We start from the raw sequence: 27,201 nt of genomic DNA, 5'->3' as shown, positions 1-27,201 counted from the left end.
TAATCCTCTCAACTTCATAATTCTACAAAAAGAAGTGTGAATGCCAGATTTGTGTGGGATGAAAGTAAATTTAGGACCGTAAATCAGGCTAAAAGGGATCACTCTTGTAACAAGGACAATTTATAGTGCAAGATAAGCTAAAAGAATTATCTATAGACCAGTGACAAAAATAAGTGCCAGCCATTTTCTTTGCAAATATGATTCTTCAGCCATAGTTTTGGGAGCTAACATGGTACTACAGCAGCATCTTAAAAAATCTTTACCTCTAGCTCAGATAATAGACATATTCAAATTTAGGTTCTAAACAACAACAAAAAAAAAAAGCCAAGATTTGGATGATAGCTTTATATATATATATATACATATATATGTTATCATTAATATTACTTCCTATCCTAAAAAGTATTTTCCATATGCCAAATATTGATTAGCTACTACTTTGCTACCCTCACACATGTAACCTATAATCCTGTTTCTATCGCTGTTTACAATTACATTATGATATAAGAAAGGAATTAATACTTTGTTAATTTTGACATCTTTTGGGGTCAAGGAGGTGGAAAGAGTGGTTGCTTTGTGTTCCTCTTCCTCTACATCTTCCTATGCATAAAAGCAGAAATTTACATCATGGAAAAATATTATTTGTAACCTACATAAACAGGTGAAGCAGCACAGCAACTGCTAAAGAAAAGTTTTAAATTATTTCCTTTTCAAGGAAAAACACATTTCTAAATGTTATATAACAGTAAAAATCATTCTTTGCTTTTAAATCAGTAACAATGTAGAAATCATGTGTAAGATGATCAAAGTACCAACTGAAGAAAACTAATAGGAAATAGTGTATAGTAATTGCAACCATGTTACACTAAAAAAAAAAAAAAAAGTCCCCGTAGTTTTGAATTATGTGGTCTATACTTGGCCAAATGCTTTTTTTTTTTTTTTCCCACAATTCTCTTTCAATATGTCATATTCTCTGAAACAGTAAATTTCTATGCTATCAGAAGCCATTTTTGGACACTGGTTTGAAGGAAGACATGAGGTCTCACTTTATATACAGGTAGCTGTTTGTTTTCTTCCCTTGAAAGTTCAAAATCACAGACAGCCATGTACCAGACAATACTCAAGTGGACTTTAGCATAAACCAAAAAATTTCTGTGGGTGAGCAATTCTCTAGCAGGCCAAACAACTTGTTTGTGAATGCTCAGCTGAACACAGAATCTAGAACTCTTCAAGCATAAATCCATAATTCTGCATCTAGTTTCCAGTTCCCCAAATCAAGAAAAGCTTTAATAAATGGGAGCAAGTTCAACAGCATTCCACCAAGAAGCTCAGGAGGCAGAAGCACTTGATGTGTGAGGACAGGCTAGGCTTGTTCAGCCTGAAGGAAAGCAAGCTTGTGGAAATCCTGATAGCAGCTTTCCAACATTTATGAAGAGATTATCAAGATTAAGTCAGGCATGTGTAGTAAGAGGATGAGAGACGAGACTCAAGTGAAATAAAGCAGCTTTCAACTGGATATGAGGATAAACTTTTTTGCAGGTGAGGAAAGTCAGGCTCTGGAACAAATTACTGGTAGAGGTTATGCATTCTCCACCCCCGAAGGTTGCCGAGATGTGTATGGATAAAGCCCTAAGCAATTCAGTCTGACCTCATACCTGCGTGGGCTTAGAGTAGGAGCTGGATTCCTGAGGTCCCTTCAAACCTGAATTATTTTGATTCTGTAAATTCCAAAAATCTCCAACACTGCATGGCGTTGATGTCAAAGGACTTGTGGCTTCTCACATTTGTTCAAATTATTTCCTTACTGTTTACTGAAACCACATTTCAGGGGTTGTAATGTACATTTTTAAACAGACGTTTAAAAAGAAAGAAATTTATAAAGAAGTAGGCTACTGTCTATATGATTCATGCTTTTGCTCTTGCCCTTCAACCCACAATTTTCTTCAAAAATCCTTTTATCACTCAGGTAGAGGCCCAGTCTTAGCAGCCATGCTTATCTTAAGGCTCAAGCCCTGGTAAGTACGTAAATTAATGGGAATGCTCATGTGCTACTAGTTCATATACTGAACTAAAATCCAGAATCTGAATTTAATGGCAAAACCAGTGGAAAGACTTCCACTGATGTTAGAATGCACCCGGTCAGTCGAGCCTACAAGTGCATGTTCCGTTGAAGGAATCAGTCTAGTTACCAGCTGTTTGGTTCTAAATATATGCTTATCTCTATTTTTAAATGCTACTGCTTTTACTAGACAGTTTTGTATGTCAGAGCAAAGGTCTTTGCCCTTGGTGAAAGACATGCCTAGAATAGAGGTTTCAAGCAGTCAACAGAAGTTAGCAACTTTCTGTAGGACTTTACTGAATGCACACCATCAAATATTTTTCTCTGTAAGTATAATCAAACATAACCCTAACTCTGTAAGTTTAGGGAAGCAATTAACTTCTACTAGAAGTTCCTCAAAAAAAAAAAGTTCTGAACAGTCTGCATTGTATATTTTCAATTTTTAAGCCTGATTCACAATAATTTCATGATCTCTGATACAATAATTGTATGCTGGCAGTTCCATTATGACCAACAAGATGAGCCATAAAAAGTGAAGTTACTTTTTTACACCAATGTTTCCAAGTCAAAGCAGCTATATTTGGAAGGGCATATCAATTCTGTTGTTCTACAGCAATGTAGAGCTTGAGGGGTTCTCTGCCTTACATGCTTAAAGCCAGAAAAATACATTTAATATATTAATATGAAATTAAATAATTTATATAAAATTAATATGTTACTTTTCTAAGTGAAAGATAACAGTTAGCTAGATTTCCTCAAAAGCAATATTACACAGAAACAAATATTCCAAGCAACACAGGCATGCACAGCAAAGCAGTCATAGCTCGTAAATGTACACAGCTCATCAACAATATTTTACTTTTTAAATAATGAGGTTACAAACCATGAACTATAGTTATATTGAATAATCAGGAACAAATTATTTTACAGGCTGAAGTTTATTTTGATGTTATACAATTAAGATATTGGTAAAAAAATCTTCGAAATCAAGGAAATTGTATTAATCAATAATTCAGGTAACTTCTTTAACTTCAGTTAACTTCACTATGAGTTATGTTTTTGTACCGGTAGGAATAGGCGTAGCTATTAAAAGTTAACTTGCATTAGCCTGCTTGTCACTCCTAGGCAAAAATGATGTCATCGCTGGGATCTGAGCAAAGTACTTTTTCGCCCGGATATGTTTTTGTTTTATTCTGTGAATAAATGCTGCCTCATAAGCCTGAAAGAAAATCCAAATGCCATTAAATACAATGAAGATATTAATCAGTCCACAGATTGCTTTATATTTTAGACAGTATAAATAGTGACCCTTCAATGGACTAAGCCATATAATTTATTCATATACATTAGAGAATGAAATAAAACATTTTGTAGTTCTATACTGCTACCTTATGGTCCAACAGTGAAAATCACGAACCACTCCTTGTGAAATGTTATCTTTTAAAAACACGAAAACTTCTGGCATTTTTTAGCCATCTAAGATAACATTCATTTATTTCTTTTCAAGTAAGAAAAGTTGTATTTATCTTTCAAAAATTAAAAATGACAATGGCTAAATATCAGCATTTGCAAGGTGATAAATACAGGAAATTTCCTTACTAAGAATCAGAGTGATTAGTTACAAATAATCACAGCAGAAAGCGTTTTTCAGTGTTTGAGTCAGCAGTGATAACATATTTTCACAATTTCTAGTGATTAGTACTATCTCAGATGATGCTGTAAATAAGCATAATATTTAGTTGGAAAAAAAAAAACTTTGCTATCTCTATATTCATCATTATGAATAAGAATCAGTATTAAAGAAAGTGCTTAAGGGGCTTTTTTTTTTTTTTTAATGAATGAGAGTGATTCAACTTACAGCATTCTAACTTTGCCTCATTTTCTCTTATTTCACGCATTTTTTTAAAACAGAGCTTTGGCCATTACCAATGAAGAAAGGCAATTCCTTGCTGGCCCATTTCCATTTATGTAGCAAGCAATTTGTAGTTACTACAAATAGTGTACAATTTTAAGGTAGGCTTGCGTATCTTATCTGTTGCTTTTCAGAGCTATCTTGCACCTCCTCTGAAGGTGGAGATGCAGAGGAACCTTCTACGGCCCTCTGCCAGTCATACAGTTGTTGTTCTCCAACTTCGAATGAAACCACGAAAATTAATGGTTCTTTTCAAGGGTATATACAGAGTGTATACCAGCTTAGAATACATTTAATAAAAAGCTCATGAAATTCAAGACTTGTCTTCACAGATGCAGTTTGTTTACTTTCTGCTTTTCATTGTACTTGAATAATATAAAAAAGCTGAAAAAATTCACTCTGTATTCTAATGTAGTTTAAATTTCTGTACTTGGGCTGAATCCAATGACAGAGAAAGTTTAAATCCAAACAGAAAAAGGTTTTATTGCAGTTACATGAAAGTAATGAAATATTTTTACTACAATTTATCATTCATATCAAAAACACAAGTGTAATCTCTGGACTAATCAAGTTAATGGCATTTCTGACTATGACATCCAGACTCAAGAAGTTAAAGCAGGTAAGTGCATAACCAGAACCTCTGCCTGCTATAGTGCCAGTAACACAGATTCATGGATGCAGAGAAGCATTGTTAGACTCAGACTGCCTGAACAGCCTTGTTAACTGAAAGTGAGATAGAGGAGTGGATAAAGGAATTTTCAGCTTGAACCTGATTTTAACTTTTAAAGGTAACGCTCATATAATCATGGCTGCTTGAAAACACAAGTTAGGCATGCACAGACAAAAATATAGATAGCTGAATTCCCTTTATCTTTAGAATTCCCTAACACATTTTGTTCCCAAAGCAAAACTTTCACTGGGTAATTCTTTTCCTCTGTGAATTTAGTTCTCAGATTCTCCCAAGGCTTTCATAATGACTAACAACAGAAGCTGCATTTGTAATGCATACATACTGTGTTAGAAATTGAATTAAGAATATCCTGAATAAACGAATTCTATATAAAAATGACCTTGGATCACTACTTACATAAATCAGAAACCTACAGGAGAGAGGCTTAATAATCCATTACTAATGACAGGACAAACACAGTCCCCAGGATTCTCTCGTGCCACAGAAAACTGAATACTCTACCATATGATGTCCAGTGGAGTGAGTTATTTACCAGACTACTATGTTTAGATATGGGATTTGGGGGTAGTGGTGTAAAAATCCACAGTTTCAATTACTTCTTTACCAATTCTTAAGCTTTCCCAACTCAGAGCTGCCATTACGTTTCTACTATTTAATTATAAACTGTAAGACTACATTTTCAGTGGCACTTAAATGTAAGAAAGTGGCACTATGTAAGAAAGTTGAAACAAATTTTATTATGAGAAATACTTAAGTTCTAGACAAAAGGCTATACATGTCATTCTGTTATTTGATGATAAATTTATGAGGACAGAAATAAATGAGGCTAAAGCCTAGACTAGGTTAAAGTACACAGGTGTCACAGTATTTACAGCTCAGCATATTTTACATCCAGGCTGGCTATGTCTGAGCACAGATGAAGGAGTATCACAGGTGTGGAATGATTCTCGGTAAGCAGCATGGATGAGGCTACTTAGCTTCTTGAATTTCAGGTGGGAGAATCAGGGCAAGGCAGTTTAGGTATATGGATGTGAGCTGTACTCTGCCAGCTGCCCTCTGGACTACTGCCTTGTCTATTTAATAGGACAGACATAATTATTTAAATAGATATAGTGGGCCAACTTAAACATTCATGAGTGTAAGGACTTTGGCCAAACATCACTACACACAGGATTCTATTAAAATGTAATAGAAATATTGGAAACAAATTAAGCCCATTAAATTTTACCTCTTGAAGGTTACACAGCTTAAGATGTCCATCTGCCTCATCTTTAGTGAGGAGAATTGTGTTCCACGGAGACCACTCCTGCTGCTTATCCCATCTGACCATCACCAAATCACAAAGGTCACTGCAGGCACTAAGAGCAGACTGACAGCCCCAAATGTTCTCAATCATGTACTGTAGATCTTGCAGCTGAAACGGAAAACAGGCAAGAAAGAAGAAGCTTATTTCATTCTACAACAAAAACATGGTAACCATGTAAGAATCCAAGTAAATCTTCGAATAAAATATTGTTCTACGCACGTCATACAATCACTTGGGTAAAGAATGTCTAGATATACACTACATCTTCCTCTAGCATGGTGTGGCAATTATGAACTACATTTTTATGTCATCTCTAAAATGCTACCTTCTTTCTTTGATTGTTTCTGCCACGGGCAATTTGCTATCTTCCTTTGACATCCTGATTGCTTAAATGCTCTTATGAAACTTCTTAAATCTCATGTTTTTGTTTTCTCACATGGCATGCTTTAACCTGCTCAGACTTCTTTGGTTAATAATAATAATCCATCTCTGTTATTATTGAGATGTTTACCATTTCATTCAGGGGTTCAGAATTACTGTTATCGAATTATTACTGTTATTACACTACTAAATTACTTCAAGTTTACATGTAGTCAGGATAATATGGTGTGGAAAATGTAGGAAATTAGGCCAATAAAAACTCTCACCTGTGACAGACCCTAAATTGCCTGCTCTGCTTTCTTCCCCTCACTCTGCTGTTGACGTGTAAGAATTTATTGTGTTCATGACTCTGTTACTCATTTTACCAAATGAGGTCACATCTGATCAGGTAGCTACTCTACAACATTAACAAAATATAATGGAAGGTCTGTTCGTAAAGGTTCTCTGGTACAGAAAGGTCTTTAGACATACTTTTCACCCATGTTTCAGGTTATTTTGCATTAATCTTAATTTGTTTAATTTATTACTAGCTGTCTGAAATCACTACTAAAACTTGGTAAAAACAGCATCTTAAATGAAAAAAAAGAATTTAGGACAGCAGTTACCACTGAACTTTGTCAAGGTTTTCAGTCACCCTCCATAGATTCTTCTCTGTATCAGTCATGGAAACATTATTAGAAGATTTTTATCTTCAGGAGCTTGTAAACAACAGACTTTTAAACAGGTTTTCCTCCATTTATCTAGCCTTTTGAAAAGGCTCATTCCTCTAAGGAGAAATCTTCACTTATTTTGTTAAAATAAACGTTTACATGTTACTTATTAAACTCCTGACAAAGGATCAATGAAAGCATACCAGCACGGTGCTTTAGTGATATGCAGCCTCATGTATTCTCATCTATCTTACTTCCAAAAATCCAGGAGCCCATCTAAATTCTTTCCAGGGAAAATGTAGATAAAAGCTTGGCTTAGAACTTCCACTGATAATAAATATGTGCCTACTAATTCCAGGAACATAGGATTACTGCTACATCTGGTATAAATCTGGTCCTACGGGGACTCCTTTATTAGGTTTCACTAATTGCTTCTATTTTCAGTATTTTCTCCTTTTCACAAAATTTTGAATAACTTCTATATATGCTCGAGCGAGTCCAGAGAAGGGCGACCAAGCTTGTGAGGGGTCTGGAGAACAAGTCTTACGAGGAGCGGCTGAGGGAGCTGGGCTTGTTCAGCCTGGAGAAGAGGAGGCTCAGGGGAGACCTCATCGCTCTCTACAGTTACCTGAAAGGAGGCTGTAGAGAGGTGGGGGTTGGTCTATTCTCCCACGTGCCTAGTGACAGGACGAGGGGGAATGGGCTAAAGTTGCGACAGGGGAGTTTTAGGTTGGATGTTAGGAAGTACTTCTTACCGAAAGGGTTAAGCATTGGAACGGGCTGCCCAGGGAGGTGGTGGAGTCACCATCCCTGGAGGTCTTTAAAAGACGTTTAGATGTAGAGCTTAGGGATATGGTTTAGTGGAGTACTTAGTGTTAGGTCGGAGGTTGGACTCGATGATCTTGAGGTCTCTTCCAACCTAGAGAAATCTGTGAATCTGTGAATCTGTATATCTTCTTCTAAGAAGCCAGAAATCTGTAAGCAGACATATTAGCAAGTACTACTGTTTGTGTGTGTGTGTGTGTGTGTGTGTGTGTGTGTGTGTGAAGCTATACTTCTTGAAAGAATTTGCTAAAATCTATATTGAAGTATATAAGGTCCCATGCAAAACACATCCACAATCTCTTTTTCCTGGATTTTTTTTTTTCCCCTGAAAACTAGGCAAAAGCTTGTTAAAACTTGTCTGGTTATGGGGGAAAGTTTGATTTAAGAGATAACGTCTGCACTTTCTTAAGGTAGACATGTTTTGCTGTGAAAATTTACAGTTCACTGATTTCATAAGACAATCTGTCCCTCCATCCCAGTAACTTGTTCTGTTCTCCCGAGAAACAGAAATGCCCTTCAACCACTGCCACATGACATGTTGGGAGCAAGTATCAGAGAGCACTCAGCAGCTGAGACTGGAAATGAGGGTAGGCAACGAACTGATAAAGGAGTTAAGAGTATTCATTAGTTCAAATGATCACTCCCATTAGGATTTTGCCCATCAAGAAAATCAAAGCCATACTATGTACCATTGATTCTAAGGAGCACAGCATAGTTAAACCCTCTGAAAGAATTAAAGGCAGCCTCAGGACTTGACACAGCTGCTGAACTAGCTCAATTTGATACCACAAAGCAGGTCTTTAGCTGCAGTAAGCTGAATTAGCAGAGCTACCGTAACCGTAACACACACCAACTACTTTTTTTGCCTTAGCAGCACTCAAAGTGTTCAGCCCAAGCAGGGCTAGAATCAGTATGCAAGACATCTGAAGAAAAATCTTCTATCTTATCACAAAAGTCTTGCATCTGTCCATAGACAGTCCAGTTTTGGTACTGCACTGGACAATAAATCAAGCTGTCGTAGATGTTGCAAAAGACTTCTAGTTGTGCCAGAGTCATTTTGGATGCCTTGGAGCTGTTTTCTGGATACAGTGGAGTAGAGGACAAACAGTGGTTGTTAGGGGAAGAAAAAAAATGAAATAGCTCAGAAAAAAGGTAATAATAGTATCCAGAGATGCTGTAGTGGTAAAACTGCAATGGCAAGAGAGGGCTTTCAGTGTCAGCAGTTAAAAAGCAGTCATGTTTCAGTGCATTAACAGCCACCAGCATTCTGCAAGGTCAGGCATCTGCTGTTCTAATGCAGCCAAAAGTGTTTGCTGGAAAAATTTCGTAAGTGATGTGACGTGAGAGACATCCAAGTGAGTTTGGAGGATGTTTACATATTCAAATAAAGAAAAAAGAAAAAAAAATGTTCAGCTTAAGTAGAAACCAGTATTGACAAACAAGCATCTACTAAATACAAACTCTTCTATTATATTCCTTAACATAGGCATTATAATTAAAGATCCAATCTTCCTTTTGGCATATTGATGTCTGGCTTTTGTTTGCTTGGTTGCTGTTTTAGACATCCTGAAAATACAGTTCAAAACTGTCCTATGAATGTTGATGCCGTAGAGATTCCTATTTCTAAATCCCAGAATGTCAAAATAAATTTGGGCTGTTCAATTTTCAAAAGATAGCATTTTGCAATTACTTTAAAACTTTCCCAGTGGATATTGGATGTCAGATTCTTTTATTGACAAAACAAGTAGTAACAACTAGAAGAGACAGAATTTGTCGAAGGTAGAGGCAAAAAGTTCTTTGAACTGAGTTGTTTTTGTAATGATCATTAAGAAACATTACCTACTTAGAAATGCTGCAGAAGATTACATATAATTACATATGATAGTACATAATTTAGAAAAATTAAATATTTAGTGAATCTCTCTCACTGAATGCAAAGCAGTAAAAATTCCAACTATACAGATGCTCTGCTGACATAAAACAGAATGTAAAGACCTTATTTTCTTTATTTTTTTCATTCTGAGAACATAAAACAATTCACTTGTATTACTACAACAGTTCAGAAAAAGGGGCTAAGGTTGTTTTACTAACACTATGTCTTCAGCAATACTACAGCCACAAAAACATCACTGTTCCTTTACCGATGATGCCAGTGTCTTTAAGCAACAGTATCACCACAGCAGTACCAGAGAATCCGGATCATCTGATTCTTTGACCTGCTAGCTAGTCTCCTACCTTCTTTTAATATATTGCTTGTAACCACAGCTACATTTCAAGAGCTTAAGTGCTTTTTCTTAATGGTAGCAAACATCACATATCACAGGGAGAAGTTTTTGTAGCTTTTAGCCTAGTTCTCTTCCTGTCAACTACATCCACAAAATAAAGGGAAAATTAGAGACAAAGCCACCAGTTTCCATTATTAGCAATGATCTCTCAGACAGTACCTGAACTAAGAAAACAATTTCAGTATCATCCTGGTAACCAGCTTCAGACTTTCTGAGATTTTCTAGTATAAGTCTGTACTTCAAAAATGATTCTCGTCGCCGAGCCTCATTATCAAGCTTGCAACACAAGTGACATCTGCCAATGGTGCGGGAATTAGCAGGAACAGGAAATTCAGTAGATGGTAAGTAATTTTCGCAGCTACGACAGAAGTTAACATTTTTATAAAGCTTTAGAGGATCTGGTGGAACCTAAAAGATTAAAAAAAAAAAGTTAATTTATCACAATGTATCTTTGTATTACTTGTGTGTCACTCTAACTCTAACATGAATAGATTTTACACATATTTAAGCAAATATTCTAATATTTAAAAGCCACTAATTTGTTTTAAAATACTCAATAGATTTTTTATTCTTTTAAATAGAAGACCGAAAGCCATTCTATTTTCTTACTGTACTTGTTTAAACCAGTTATACAAATCAGTCAGGTTGTTTTTTAAGCTATATGAAGACCTTCTGCTCCAGCGCTCTTGCTAGTGCTTTTCTGTAAGGAGACTGTCATCTTTCCAGAATGGCTGATAACACAGAAAGCAGAAACCAATTCTTCAGCATTTAATTTTTCATGTGGAATCTGCTCTTCACGTCAAAGATAAAACCTTGAACTTGCAGGCATATTAATACTTCGGCATAAAAATATAAAATCATCAAAACTCCATGTCCAAAAGCAATACTGGGGAAGACGGTGAACTAAACTTGCTAACAACCTCTTCATCCTCATCTTGCTTTGTGATTCTGAAAGGAATATAATGCAGTCTGTGCAGAAGACCCAAGTCTGTAATTGGGTAGCTTGAACAATCTGACAATCCAGCTACCTACCGTGGTCACCTGCCTTTCTTTGAAATGCCCAGAGGCTGTGGTCACTTTGACTGTCTCCTAATGAACTGCCATATTTTTTTTGGTCTACAGAAGGTTACAAGGTTCAAAAATAGGTGTAGTTCAACCTTGAACTCAAGATACAGTTAACCAAAAGCTACAAAAAACAAGCATTTCCCATCCCCACTGTCTGCTACGACCCATCTAGGTAACCCTGACTATAACCTTAGTGAAAAATTACTGTTAGTTAATTCTAAAACCTATTATCGTTTACTAGGTCCCTATCCCTGAGACGCTATCAAACACTATAAGAGGAATCCCCTCCTGATACATGCAGAATACGTCTCTGCCTAAAACAGCCATAATGAATGATATTTTTATCATAGTCTGTAATTAGAAATGAAATAAAAAATCACACAACTTGAAAGAGGTATATTCCACCTTGCTGGATCTGCTTTTCATTAAATAACAATCGGTTGTACAACAGCAACTCATCATTTTGACAATGGCAACGTTCCCCCTTCCTGGACTTGTGAGATGTTACACCTTCTTCCAGTGGAAGAAAAAATGCTTTGCCATTATGTCATTTTCAGATCTCTCTGTTGGTTGGTGTTGTTGCTGTTACAATTTCCTGTTACTACCTTGTAAGATCTGTAAGACCATTTAGAGTTCTCTCTCTTAACAACCTGAGAAGTAGCAGGTAGTAAAAACCATGTTAAAACTATGCTTTCTATATGACTATATAAGATGATTTTTATGAAAATTCGTATGTATTTTTACTTCTTGAGGAACTCCTCCAGCAATTCTACAGCAAAAAGAAATAAAATAAAAAAGCATTCATGGTTTTCCATTCCCATTTTCTATCCTATTTAGTTTCACGGCCATTAAGTCAGACTGCAAAAAATGGAACAATACCTTAAGTATCTTTGCAACTTCAGGGTTAAACTCAGGCTTTTTAATATACTGAAGAAATAATGTACAAATTCTTTTCCTCAGTCCTTCTAAGTTGCATTCTTTCACCTTTCTTGACATAAGATCAACTTCTCTGTCAATTAATTCCACTATTTCTTTTGTTAATTCACATGCATGTTCCTGAAGGGAAGTACAGAATAAAAAGGGAAAAAAACACCACAACAATATAAGAAACAAAATAATTCTAACACAGATATGAAAGCAAACTATGGACACTGGCATTCATCATTCACACCTCCTTACATTCACAATACGAACAGAAGAACCTGTAGTGTCTTAGGAAAACAACCTCTAAAAACACTAACATAGTAAAAAGCTAAAAAAAAATGAGAATACTTACAGATTTTGCTTTAAGAAGCCTGTATCTATACTGAAGCTATGAAGAACTGCAAATCTGGGGGCACTAAAAAACACTGAGCATCTGAGATGAGGCATAGAACACAGGCACAGTTTTCAGCCTCCAAAAGCCCCAGGAAGTCCCTAAGAAGCTTTGGCTTCTTTTGGCACCCTCTGGTTATGTGACAGGAGGTGTAACATATATACATAGTAGATGTTTTGTTTTTTTTTTTTAATTAAAAAAAAACAAAACAAAAACAAAACCAACCAACCAACCAAAACACACACACTAAAGGCCTGGGAGATTTATAAGCATCCTTGTAATTTAGTCATTTCAATCAATCAAATGCTTATGAAAAGATTCTCCAGAGATAGATAGCAGGTGACTAAGTTCAGGGTTTCTTCATCTAAAACATGAGTGCTAGTTTACAGAAATTATAGACTTTGATTACCACAACGACGACTGTATTCAGATGGGCAGAAGTTCATAAATTAGCAATGCTCCCAATGTCATATTGACTTCAGATCAAATTCTGCTATTACCAAAGGCAACAGGAAGATGCTAGTTTGTTTCAAGAAGACTAGGAAGCAACATTCTATTCTAGTTTGATGTCAACTTATCATCTTGAAAGTGACTTAAAGCTGGATTTTAAAAAAAAATAAAAAAATAAAGGATTTAAAAGAAATGCAGCCAGCTTCTATTTCACTATGAATACTGGCAGTAGTGGTGGGGATGGGGAGTGAAAGGTAAAAGAAAAAAAAAAATCAGTATTTGCCAGCCATAAAAGTGGCAGCCAAACCAACAGAGAAATTATAAGGTTCTAAATGGAGAATCTTTCAACCAAAGGAACATCTGTTTCAAGAAAAACAAACAAACAAAAAGTAACAGGCACTTACCTTTCTGTCATGGTTTTCATCAAGTTGTTACAAATATTAAGCTAATCTTTGTCCTATATTTATTATAATTAAATATTTATATAAAATATAAATATATAAATATTTGGTGTTTATTATAATTTATAATATTATATTATGTTTTAATACACACACAAAAAAAAGACCAAAATCTTAAAATTCTAACACAACTTGAAGAAAAATGCGTACATCACAAAGTGCAATGTGAATTTAGAGTATATCTGGAATATAAATTATTCTCTCATAGTACATTAGACTCTCTCTTGCTGCCAGCTGATCACACTGGCACCCATTTGCCAGAAGAAGCATTGCGTATGTATTGACATAATTAAATGACTGTACCTGTGGAAAGTGTAGCTTCAAGCCAAACATAAATAGAAAAATAAAACATACCTTCACTGTACATCTGAGTGTTAACAGCACATCTATTCTCTCATCTTGTGGGATGTCATTCATGCTAACACTGCGGTAGATTTCAAGCAATTCCCTGGCACGGAGTGTGTACGGTGTATCCATTTCAGTGGTTTTTCCATCATATGCTTTCCATCTCTTGGGTTGTGCACACTTCAGAAACAATTTGTACAACTGAGCTATTATAAACTGATCACCAGCTGAACAAGTGCATTGTTACATCAGGTTTCACCAGAGCAAACACAGACTTGACTTTAATGCTTGACTAACACAAAAGGCTAATTCTATTGTCGATATTTCTATGGTATCTTTTCCACCAGAGCAAGCATTCAATTGCACACTTTGTTTAAAATTGCAGGTCACGAAAATTTTGACTTGGAGTATATTAAAAATAAATAATATTCTCCTACAGGGATACGCTCTACTTCTTTAAAATGAATTTACTGACAGTAGTGTTAGAATACATTTGCTCTGTGTTTCATCTTGCAGTCATAAATCCCTCTAAACTATCAGTAAGATCAATGGGACTGTTGACTGTGTAAAGATCTCAAATTTAAGGCCTCGAAGGCTACTGCAGTGCAAAGTATCTCCAGGGAACTGTTCTATTTTCACCAGCTGTATGGGCAGATAGAAGGCATAGACTCTGGTAGAGCTGACTAAGGTACAGTATGAATTTACAGCTTATTGGATACTTAGCTAGCTCCTTGTTTGCAAACCTAACCACAGACCATATGCCCACTATTCCAATTCTCTTTGCACATCTTGAACTCCTACAGTGAGAAGTTACATGGGATCAGCTGCACTACTCAGTCTGAAGAGTCCTGGCGTTCTCCTCTTTCTGCAGGACTGGTTCTGCTTGCTGACCACACTGATACAGCGTGGGGCTAATTAACCATGGAGGTAGATATCTAAATCCAACAGAAAGATGGCATTCGAACCCCTCTCCCCATCATTGCCTAACTCCACTCTTCTTCCTTAATCTTACAATGAGTCAGTTATTTTTACTTTCACTGTGTGCGTTAATTATTCACTTTCACTGCATTTGGAACTTAAGTATTCTCAAACACCTGTGAACTTCACTTTGAGATCTCAGTGTAAGCTAACTAGAGCAACACTTCATGAAGCCTTCAGATGCCTGAGTAGTTATGTGAATATGATTCTAGTATCTATGTGATTATTATTATGATGGCTTGCAATGGTGAGAGGTCATACAAATAGCAAGAATGTTAGCAAGCAGTCTATACCACATCAAAATAGGGCTTTTGTCTTAAAATAAATTATAAAATTAGGTAAGCAAAAGAAAGACAAAGTAATTGAAAAGAGGGCCTAATACAGGATAAAGTTTAATTACCTTATCAGTGGGGGTGGAACTATAATTAAAGTATTGTTAATCAGAGATCACAATCCAGATCTAAAACTGATTAAGAAATGCAACAGCAAAACAGACATTAGTGAAAAGTAGACCTCGTCATTCCTTAATGAAACCTTTGAACTTCTGCAAAACCAGAAAGAAGCTGCTTTCTGTCAGGGAGAGAAGGGAGCATTCTAACGTAACTTCGTGACTTTATCACACTAACTTTGTACAGCACTAGAAATACTGAAAAAAAAAAAAGAAAAAAAAGGCAAACAAAAAAATTGCAATCACAAAAACTTAGAAGAAACATCATGTTGCAGCTTTTTCGTAAGGTAGATGGGGAACAATCACTGTTTTCCACAGTGTACTTAAATGCAGTCCATACATTTTATCCTCTACAATGAAATCACTTTTTGTAAGACAGAAAGGTCTTCTGCTTATGCTAGGGAGAGTCATTGAGCAGAGTTTGCCTAGGACACAGTTACTGAAGCTAGGTTCCTTTGGTAAGTTTACACAATCCAGATATGAGCTAGCAGTCTCAGGGTTGTACACTGCAGACCACCTGTAACACAGATCAACTATATTATGATCACATTTAAATTATTCAAATCAAGAAAACCTACCTATAACTTCCTCACTACCTCATCAAAAAGGGATAGTATATAAAATGAAGCAAATAATAAAAAAAAAAGAGCAACAACAGAAAAAGGAATGATGCAGCGTTTTATTGAAAAAAATAAATACAGAGGTCTCATCAATATGAACAAGATTTCGAGTGTTTCAGAAAGAACCCCAGGCTCACTGATTTCAGGACTATTTTCAGGAAGTATTGATGTAACAAAACTAAAATTACAGATTTTTTACCCAGCTTTCTCGTGCCTTTTAGTCTGCTGGCAGTGCTGTGGAATTTACAATAATGCTGTTATCTGTATTACTTCAGAGAGCAAGACTATTATAACTGCACTCTGCTGCCAGCACAAGAAACCAGAAAAAAGCACCTGAGAGGAACACAAGAGCACAGATACAGAGAGAAAAAAGTAAGCAAAGCAAAGAAATAAAATTCAGATGTGTGCAGAAATAGCAAAAAGCTTGAAAGGTATGAACAGAACAAGAGTTAATAATTACAGGATCACCTTTAAAAAAAATCCAATTTTGCTCTTCAAAATTTGAATGCAGAAGAATGAGCTTGGTGTAAAAAAGACCCACCTAGAAGTGGCTACGCACGCATGACCAGGAGAAACCATTCTAAAGGCACACAGGCATGATTAGGGTACATGCCTAATTTAGGAAAGAAGGGAACAAAAGTTTCCATGCAAAAGCAACTTTTGTATCATGTTGGCTATTGCAGCAAAGTAGAGCTGCTTGCAGTCTTCATACATGAAAGGCATCATTACAACTTTAATGGCAAGTGGCTGGATTAACATCATCAGTTCAAAGCTGAAGAAATAAGTGAATAAAGTGGCTATAATCCACTCCAACAACAAATTGCATGTGTTTAAATTGCATTGTTACAATCATAATGAGCCATCCATTCAGTTTGACATTTCCTTTTTTTTTTAAGAAATGCAGAGTTTATTACTTTATCTCCTGTGTTAGGCTGCTATCTATGTCAATGGGTTAGTCCAACACCAAACAAACACTACAGTTGAAATGATGTTAAAAAATGATGTTAAAACAAAAAAGAAAAAAAAACAAAGAGGCAAACAAAATCATGAAAAGATGCAGAAATTAAGCTAACTACCTTGTCAAATTAGAAAGAAATTAGTCTCTGTACTGAAACACAAATGTATAAATGTAAAATATGAATAAATAAATTAGTAATAAGTGCTCCTGAAGTATGCCCACTGTTTGGAAAGAGATATCTCTTGTCTCTCAGGTCTCTCATGAATCTCCAACCATCACCTTTCACTAGGAATTCTGGTACTGAAGAACATTTTGCTTCTGATTCCTAAATGCAAGAAAACTGTCTGGCTCCTGAGAATATATACCAGAAGTAATCTATACAGGGTAGCACATTGGAAAGCAGTGCTGAAAGGAAAAATAGAGATACAGTTAAGAGAGAAATATATTTGCTGTAGACTGATCCAGGCTTCTTTTTCTGGGAGGATGATAAAGGAATAGATGTTAAATAGTAGAAGCAAATATTTAACATAGAAATGATTCATGGTTTTTGGTACCATTCCTAAACATTTAGTTTCCTTGGTTTTTGCACTCTTGATAGCATTAACAGAGAATTCAGTCACATCACGGCAAAAAACCTGGTAGCAGTTCCCCCAATATTTCAGACAAGTAATTTGTTCATAATGAAGAAAGATGATAGACCTTATCAAATCATTTTTGTGGACCTGTTCCCATGCATCAATAATAAAATGAACAGTTTCCTTTAGACAAAACTGTCACTTTTGAGCACTAAATAGTGTAAAAAATATTGATATTCCCAAACTATTGCTGTTGCAGTATCCCTTTTAATAATTATTTCACATTCCCTGAAAGCAGACAGAAAAAAAAAATCTTCTGATGGGTTAGATTGCTGTTTTAACTTTATTTTTTAATGTTTTAACTTTATTTTTTATACTTAACATTAAAGACCCATTGAATGCAATGTCATTCTAAATCATCTTCATATGAAATAATTCTCTCTTTTGTTTTTCAAATAGATGAGAGCCCGAAGAATACTCACATTAAATTTCATCCCTATGATTACACAAAAATAAAATCTCAAGTTAAAATTGTAGTTCAGCCGAAACCAATGAATTAATCACTGAGTTCAATAAGATATAAGATTCAGTTAAAGCTCTCTTGGGTTTCTACCCTGTACAGGAACACAGAATAAATACTTCCTTTAAAGACAGGCATAAGATTACCTAGGAACAGAAGCCTGTGCTCAGTGGGGAAATAAACAACAAATCTAGCTCCTGCAGTATAACGTTTTTGAGGGAAGAAAAAAAGAAAAATAACTAACTAATTCTGTGGGGTAAAATTTAATTTTTACTAATACTTAATGCATACTTAAAAGTTTGCATTTAAGTTTAAATGCAATAGCACACTTTTTCCACTATAGAGAGCAATGAACAGAACATACGGAGGGAAGATCATTTAGTCATTAGTTTTCTTTAGTGAAACTGAGTATTTTTGAAAGAGAAGCTTATAGGCAGATTTTTAAAGATACAGAAACTGATTAAGAAAGAACATAGTTTCATGCGTGAATTCTTACATTCTGATTCTGACAGTACAAAATACAGAATAATATGCAATGTCCAGATAATTTATAATGGCTTAAATTAGCCATTCTGAGTTCCGTTAGATTTTGAGCCTTGCATGATGTTAAAAGTGCCATTAGAATCATGTCCTTTATGCAGGATGGTTACACAACACAAAATTAATCTGCTCAATGCTGATTTCTGTATTATACATATACACAGCTACTTTTGTATATGAAAAATCTCAAGTGACAGTCCTAATGATGCACTGTTCATCCTTCAATAATCAGTCACAGAGCTAGGGAATTCTCAGCTTGGAAAAAGAGTATCACTGACATGAACACCTAGAAAATATGGATATAGAGAACATTAGGATTCACATGATTAACTGCAGAGCTATAAAAGTTACTTTGGGCTAGTAATTTACAGATGCCTTTTCTGCTCCTGTACTTTGGAACTTTATGTTCAGCCTAAAACTACTTTACTGACCTTACTCAGAAAGTGCAGTACTGCTTTTTGTTGATTCTCCTCATCTGCATTTAGTTTGTGTCTCCCAATAGAAGCAATCAGATGTGCCTCTTGTTCTAGAAGTCCACAAAGTGCTGCCTTTCTTTCAGCTCCAGTAAGAGTTCCGTTAATCCGTTCAATCTCCTCCTGCCTCCATGCTACAGATATAAATATTTTAGGTATTTTTTTAGATGATTTCCAGTGAAATTCCTACTTTCCTATTCAAGACAACTATTTTTAATAATAATAAAAAAAGACTTTCCATATTGATTGTTATACATATTTTCAGTACACACAAAATGGCACAGAAATTAATGTAAATGATACAGATGTTCTAAGAGTGTGTGAGTGTACATCAATTCCACACTGTCAAGTCATACTCCAAACTCAAAGACAATTTAAGAGAAAAATGAAAAAGAAGAATAATTCAGTTTCTGTGGAAATGCAGGATGCAATGATTTCTTCATGATTTTGCATCTCAAATAATGAGTCTCGAACAGCTTTGAATGATACAAACACAAGGATCATTTTAAACAAATGCTGATCAAACTTGCAAGACAAGATACCATGAAGATCCTCCCAACAGATTAAGAACAGCATCTTACTGTGGTACCACTGGTACTCAGTGCTTAGAATACCACTGATTCTCCGTGCAGAAATGAGTAAAACCTAAAGAAGATTGACGTCATCCAAACCCGAGATAAAACTTGACTGACAATCATGTTTAGCTCTTCAGGTCTTAACAGTAAATATTGAGTGGTATCATTTTTGCCACGTAAGGCAGATGGAAACGCACTTATAATTAGACAATCACTGTTTCACTCTCCCTTTCCTCTTCCAAAACTGAAGCCTTTAAATAGAAGGAAGGGACACCAAGCCACTAGATAATAAAGACAGCAGCCAGTGAATCAGTACATGCTGTATGAGCACCTGGCCTTCTCACTCACGGGGTCAAATCCCCAAACCACAGGTACCTGCTACACTTTGAAGTATAAACTAAATACTTAATAACAAACATGCAGACACATCTATCATGGCTTATTTTGTGGTACCTGTTCCTCAGATATAATTGCTGATATGCAGCCTACATGCCCTTACAGGAATCCCTCAGTAAAATCATTATGTTTAAGGAAAGCTGTTTTGCTTTGCATACATCATAACAATTCCTGGCTTTTCTGAAGTGTCAGTTCCATTTCAAATACATCCTGATATTTCTGTAGGGAACTTTGTAATATCCCAAGCTTCAATATTCCTGAATAGCATCTCAAAGTATCTTGTTATTATTTCAGAATATTTATGCAAAAGCAAAACATGGGGTAGGGAAAACAATACAATGTGATGCACACTTACTGAAAAAGCCTATAACATCCTGTATCAGGTAAGATTAAAGGCAGGAGGAGGGAAGGGAGGAAGGTCTATTTTCTGCCTGTGGCTTCCTTATCTACAATACCTTATGTTTTCTATTTTAAAATATTTCAATCCATTTCCTTAAGGCTCTCCAAGCTTTGGTATTAATGTGACAGCTGTCTGACAAATTCTGAGTACCCAAAGATATATTTTTAAATAAAGCCATTTCAGCAAACAAAAGCACAGCATAGAATTAATTTACATGAAGCTTTATATGCCTGAAGGGGGCAGCAACTTCAAAGGTAGAGTTAATAAATACAATAAGCAATTTTGTACTTGCAGAGATGAAGGTGCTATGAAACGGTTATCCATACTCACCTACTTATTCACCATATACATACAATCAAGTAAAAGACATTCTTCTTAGATTATGTTTTACAGATAGAGATTGGCTCATTATAATTTTTATTCTAGTGTTTTTACAGAACAAATGAAGTAGCTCATAACTTTTCAAATAAATAACGAATGTCTCCATGTGCAGATGCGTAGAATATTTAGATACATCTCATTTGCACCAGACAGTCAGCAGGCAAGTTTTTGTACCAAAATGAATTGCTTCTACTGGCTGACCCTGTAATATCATCCCTGTGCTGTGATCAGCAGCAATAACCTTCACAATCTCTAGAGGACAATAACCTCATTCTATTACTGTCACAATGATTTAGCTTGTGTAGACTGTTGACACTATAAGAATGTAAAAGTAGTTTCAGATACAGGTAGGAAAAAAAAACAAACCAACTTCCTAGAACCACTAAGCTCTATTATAACAAAGAGCATGACTGCAAGTCTCCAGAGAAGCAACTAGCCAACAACAGTAAACAAAAAAACAAACAAACAGATTGATACCAGCCAATTATTTCTAAAAAAATGTTAAACGTACATTTCAAATTCCAGTGTTTAGTTTGTTTCTCTACAGCTTTTGAAGTGGCACATACTTCTCAGGTTGCCTAGATCTTAAATTCCTGAACACGCAGAACTGGAAGTTCTGTTATATGTGAATCCAACTGTATTAAATTAGGCAAAAGAGACATTTATATAACCAAAGTTTTAAATCTAAGAATATCAGGAAAAGCAGTGCTTAATCACAACCTTATCTCAACTTTGTTGCTTCTATTGCAAATAAGCCTCTCCACACACAAAGAACTGTATCACAGTTGATATCACATTAACTAGGAAGCAGTTTTTTAAAGAAAATACTGGAGAAAATCAGATACTAAACAGGAGCACTTGCCAGAAATGGAGAGAAAAAGTAATCAGTTGAATACCTTGGGTTTTGATTATCAAGTCAGACACATCTTTAAAAGGGCCCAATTCTTCAGAAGTAAAAAGCAAATCTTCTCTGAGGAGAAAGAGGGAAGGAAAAAAACCAACCAACCAAGCACAAATCCCAGGAAGATATAATCCCCAAAATTTTAAATCTTGGGACCAGTAATAAATTTTTACATTTGTCACAAAGAACAGTAATATTTATATCATTTACACATTTAGACAAAGCAATTTGTTCAGTGCCACACAAAGTATGACAGAATTAAAAGATAAGTGTGTAACCTGGGACTTCTTGAATCATGAGCCTAAGCTATATGAATAACACATGCCGCCAAATTTATTTACTCAGTTTACAATAGGAAAAATAGTTGGGATGGTTTAAGGTAGGTCCGGTAGCTTTGCCATGAATCAGGTAATCCATTAGGTCAGATCTGCATTAGGAACAGTAAGGTAAAAACTGCCAAAGAGTAATTATACCACAAGCAAGCACTGTAGGCTTAGATAAAATATGAGTTGATAGAAGTGACAATGCAAGCTTCTTGCTTAAAAAGAGACATTTTAAAAGAACTCTTACAGGTTTTCATTTATTTATTTTTATTGTTATTTTTTATTTTTAATATGCTAGTACATTTCTATTGGTTTTGTTTTTCCAAAAGGGCATATGCTAATTTTCTGTTATATTTACAACATTATTCTCCTGTAAGATTTTAAGCCAATTATCTGCACTTTATTTTGCCAGAAAAGTTTAAAGGTGGTTGTCTGTATTAGACATCATCCACTCTGATAGGAGAAGTCTTTCAAGATGCCCTATAGGAGTCTTTACAGATTTTTAAATTTTTGACAGCAGTTTTGTGAAACATGGAATACATTAGAAAGGAAAAGAAATGGCGACAGAAGAGGACATGGATGAAAGTAAAAACTTCATTTCTCTTGTAAATTTCCAGGCAAAATGTAGCCCTTTATGAAAATATCTATATTAAATGGTAAACAATGGATCTTAATTGTGATTTCTGATGGCATTATTTTCAGCAACTTAAACGCATCAGAGTTACTTTAAACTTCTGATTCTTAAAAAAAATAAAAAGTTGTTCCTCTAGCTGATTTTACATCATTACAGATGAAGGCGAAAACAAACAGGCAAAAAAGTCCTGCAAAACAACACAAATACTAGCACCATTCTGTAAGCTGATAATTTCCTAAAAAGCTTCTAGAAATATATAAAAGTCATATAATTCCTTACACAAAAAAAGAAAGAAACCTGTCAAAACCAAAGAAGTTTGTTTTAGACTGTACTCTTTTGCTGCTTTAAGAGCATCCCTTTAAGAAAAACTTACATTCTAAAGCATGGTAAAGCAGCTCAAAGTCTTCTTTTGTTTTAGGGTTCAGTCTTCGCTCATGCTCCCTTCTCACTTTGTCTTCTTTCTCTTTTTTCTTTCGTAACTCTTCTTGTGCCTCCCATGCCAGCCTCAATCTCTTTTCTTCCTTCAATTTTTGTACTAGGTTTCTAGCATGCCAACGGCGGAAATATTTCTGTAATACTATTACCTACATGTGATACAATACCAAAAAATCATCAATTTAAAACCAAACAGCATAGCTATTTGGGTTCCATTTCTACAAGATCTTAGGGGTGTCAGCTGATGCTAACCAAGTAAGTTCCTTATAGAAAACTTCTAACCAGAAGATTTTAATGCATCTGGCTAAACATGTCCACACAATTATCCCACTTAGACACTTGGAGAAACCAACTGTTTATCCATTTAGTTAGACTCAAACTGCCTATTTCAAGCAACTAAATTAAGAATTAGAGCATTTACAAAGCAGTGTCCTGGCCAACATAACGACAAGTCGTACTTAAGTTAGGTGTGCAGTCACTGAAGAGGTGGTTTGCATAAAGAAACTTAGAACGCCTAAACAGCCACCTCTGCACAATCACTGTACAGAATCTGTTGTCAGAACCACATACCTGAGGCAACTCAGTGCATCAAAAGACTGTCAACCAAAAAGAACCCACAAGCCCACTGCATGTGTCAGGTCTATTTAGAAATAGATATATAAATACGTACATACACACAAAAACACAAAATCCAGAAATCAAATGCAAGTCGTATAAATCCTAATCCAACACTTCAGCTATTTGAGGCCGTACATGGCATTATAGTCCTTCTAAGGATATGAGAATGCCATAGGGACAAGCCTATTTTAATCCCTAATAATATGTACGGAAGTTTAACTTAAAATAGAAATCAGTACATTCACAATGCATAATATTTAAGAAACCATAAGGTCTCAAATGCTGCTGAAAACACTAATATTGTAAATGTGTAGACACACACTTACCCTATATCAGAAAGATTACCAAATGTGAAGATTAAGCTGATATTTGGAAGCTCACTGTTGAGTTCACACTTTGAACACTCTTTAAATATTCAAATAACCTTTGTACTACTTTACTTTGCAGATACAGTTGCAAACAGATGAGAACTTACAGCTTCAAGTCGACGTTTATGGTATTCTTCTGCCGTGAGATACTTTCCAGGTGTTATTAGTTTGTCAGTCACATTTGACACATACAGGCCGACCTTAGTCATCTGTGTTGATGTTGGATTTGCCGTTTGTTGACGTTTATTTTTCTGAAACACAGTCTGGAGAAAAAATGCATGTCAAATTGTAACAAAACACAGAGATTATTTCCTCACTACAACAAGTAAAAAAAGTTAGCCATTTATAAAAACCCACAAGCCTAACGATATTAATCCATTAAATACATTCACCTGCATACTTATTGCTGACTTACGTCCTCATTCCTATTTGAAATAATTGTGTCAACATTCTATTGTTTAGAAAAAATATAAGAAAAAAAACATTCTAAAAAGACACTATAAAGCTATTTATTACCTGTGTTTCCCTACAAAATAATGTAGTTCCTTTTTCAGGTCGTTTTTTGGGTATTGTTTGTGACCCTGCATTATGAAATTCCACTCCAGTTATTCTGTTCTTAAATCCACCCAGAAATGGTTTATGAAAAGTAGGTCTTTCAATTTTTACAGCTACATCTTGGAATGTATCAGTATCTGTTCAAACAGAAGTTCCAAGATAGAAACATTGTTTGTTTTAGTAACAGATTGAGATTTTAAAATGTTTGTTTATCTATCTACATAGATACACATTTAAAAACTCCATTTACCTGTTTGTACTCTGACAGGGATGACATCAGGCATGCAATAATCCTGTTGAACTGCTTTCCTAGGAAAATGTCCCAGATCAAGATGCAACTTCTCAGACTGGATAGTTTCACGAAATGTAGCCATACTCCACATAAGAGTTTTATTATCCTCAATTATGCTTCCTAAAAAAATAAAAACAAAATTAATTTCTGATATGCTTCTCAAAACAAATAAAATATCTCTTTCAGGTTTACACCTAGACAATTGTTTTGAAACGCTGTAAGGCAGAAAAATCACAGATTTTTAAGCTGGAGAACAGTTTGCTTCAACAGAAAGTTGAAGCGGTATTAGATACTATTTAAAGAGAGATCTAATGTAATACTTTTACCACATAAAAAGTCATTCATATTCCAATTTAAAAAGTTATAGTAGGTAAATTTATGTTTTATTCTCAAGTAAATAATTTTATAATAGTTACCCACGTACACAGTGAACCTTATTGAAAATTTTAATGAAACCCACTCCAGCTTAGACCCGATCTAAGCATATGATGGACAAATCTGTGTGGTCTTCCACATGATGCTTGACTTTGTGGTGTTGATTCAAAGACTACAATATGAACCAGATTTACTTAGCTTGAAGCTCCAGAAATTACTTCTTTTTGGCTTAGAGATAAGATACACCATCTGGCTTTGGTACAGTGCTCTTCCCAGGAAGTGATGACCAGCTACTTGAAATAAGAGCATCTGAACACAACCCAGCCAAGAGGCAGGCAGGCAGCAGCTCTTTATTGTCACTCACTGTGCTCACACGTGGAATGGGATGCGCTACCTTCAGCTCTGAAGACCTAAGGATGCAGGGTGCTGAATGGAAAAGGGGAAGTCACACAGGACAGAAGAGAGAATCACAAAGTAAGTGCAGGAAGCTCTGGAGTGTTTCAGGGACTGCAGGAGAAAGGCATGGAGTGCAGAAGGGTGACAGGTAAGTTACAGGAGAACCTCAGAAAGGTAAAATAGCAAGGTGACTGCTATGATCTAGACTAAATTATTAGAACTCATGTTATATTTGAATTATGCACTGCTATTTTTAAAATACCTGTACAAGACACATAAACATATACATTTCTGCAAAGATTGCCCTATAAAATGTCATATTAGTCTATAAATTGCTATCACAATGTGAGATAAATAATACATTCCTCACCTTTTCAATCAAATTTTACATAAGAATTTTAAAAGTCACTTCAAAACCAAAAACCTGCAAATGTGAACAGAAGGAGGGTGTGGGGAGTGCAAGATGGCATAATCAAGTTGAAGAAAAAAATCTCCTTAAAGAACTAATGTCCAACATTTTTAGAAGTTCTTTACCTGTCGCTGTCGAACTTGTCACATTCTCTGACAGCACTGCATTTTGAGATGTTTCTTTTTCCCTTTCTGAATTTCTTAATTCAAGTAAGGTAGAGTAACTCGTAACGGTAACAGGAGATGCGTTCTCAGGTGATGCACGGAATGGGCTATCTGGCTCACACACACCTTGCTCACCATTTTCCATCGCTTCGTGATGACCTAGCCCTTCTCCAGGCGGCACCTCTGTCTGTGCTGTGCCGGCACCTCCGGACAGCAGAGGCTCACCCTGTGGCTCTGCATTCCTGGCCTCTCCAGCTTCTCCTGCTCCTGCGGGTGGCTGCTCTGCAGCTGGTGTCTCTGCATTAGCAGCTTCAAGTCTGCAGTCCGATGCACCTTCCATTTCCTAAAGGATGCAAGTTTTTAGCCTTTTAGCAAGAATAACCACAGTATCTATTTAAAAATGTGTACTGCCAACCACAGGGACGACACTACTCTGAAAAACTTTTCCTGATCTTTTCCCAAACAGCCTAGTTAGAGTAACTTGACGTCTTATTTTCCTGCAACTGCAAAACACTTAGCATCTTCACAGGTCTTTAGCAGACATAACGCTCCAGCACGCTGCCAGCGAGCGGTCAGTAGCCTCTTTGCATATGCGTGTATGTATCTAGATACATATATACATCGGTGAAACGTGCACAGGGAGGAATTCGCAGCAAAACCAGCCGGCGGCCAGGCCCTCCCTCAGGGCGCACACCCAGGGGCTCACCTCCCCTCAGCGCCCCTCAGGGCGGGCACCACCAGGGGGCAGCGGGTCGGGCCGTTGACCGCCCGCCTGCCCCTCGCTCCCCTCGCTCCCCTCGGCCCGGGGCGGCTCGGGGCACGGCTGAGACCCCCCGGTACCCCCAGCACCCCAGTGCTTTGCTCCTTTCCCCCCCGTCTCTGTCAGGGCGTCCCGATGCGGCCGCTCCCCGCTACCATGGCAGCGCGGCCCCGGGCATGCGCCTGAAGGGCGGCGGGGGCCCGCCGGGGAAATGGCGGCAGCGGAGCCGTGAGGGGACGGGGACAGCCCCGCCGCAAAACCCCTGGCTTCCCACCGGCCCTGGCTTGTTACAGGGTGAGCGCTGAGGGTGCCGGGCATTTCCTCCGCAGGCAGGGGAAAGGAAGACCCGTGTGAGGGGATTC

At 36.3% G+C, this 27,201-nt stretch overlaps 1 protein-coding gene and 1 long non-coding RNA gene across 3 annotated transcripts in view; one reads left to right on the top strand and one right to left on the bottom strand.

Annotated features, from left to right (window-relative positions):
• The window catches only part of LOC310892480, a 9,442-nt gene extending 3,492 nt beyond the window's left edge, over positions 1-5,950 (top strand). For both annotated transcript variants that reach the window (XR_014578171.1, XR_014578172.1), the window contains 2 exons: positions 1,002-2,015; positions 3,971-5,950. This is a non-coding gene — a long non-coding RNA (uncharacterized lncRNA). The remainder of the gene's footprint in view (positions 1-1,001; positions 2,016-3,970) is intronic.
• Positions 2,893-27,201, bottom strand: IQUB (IQ motif and ubiquitin domain containing). The gene is made up of 12 exons (XM_083820269.1): positions 27,131-27,201; positions 26,041-26,422; positions 24,694-24,855; positions 24,405-24,580; positions 23,996-24,151; positions 22,841-23,051; positions 18,816-18,991; positions 13,755-13,925; positions 12,054-12,230; positions 10,269-10,517; positions 5,891-6,076; positions 2,893-3,278 (listed from the first exon to the last, which is right to left on the bottom strand). The coding sequence occupies exons 1-12, from the start codon at positions 27,155-27,157 to the stop codon at positions 3,153-3,155; spliced, it is 2,199 nt and encodes a 732-aa protein (XP_083676395.1). The 5' UTR covers positions 27,158-27,201; the 3' UTR covers positions 2,893-3,152.

Source organism: Anser anser (genome assembly GCF_964211835.1).
Source record: "Anser anser genome assembly, chromosome: 1".
Lineage (NCBI taxonomy): Eukaryota > Metazoa > Chordata > Aves > Anseriformes > Anatidae > Anser > Anser anser.
The sequence above is the reverse complement of the archived record's forward strand: the minus strand, read 5'-3'. Positions and strand labels throughout refer to the sequence as shown.

Excerpts from the sequence above, each read along its gene's own strand:
- IQUB (XM_083820269.1), bottom strand. The coding sequence starts at position 27,157 with ATGCCCGGCACCCTCAGCGCTCACCCT. Across the intron at positions 24,856-26,040 it reads GACAAGTTCGACAGCGACAG|GAAGCATAATTGAGGATAAT; the intron begins GTAAAGAACTTC and ends TTATTTTTTTAG. Across the intron at positions 23,052-23,995 it reads ATAAACGTCGACTTGAAGCT|GTAATAGTATTACAGAAATA; the intron begins GTAAGTTCTCAT and ends TATCACATGTAG.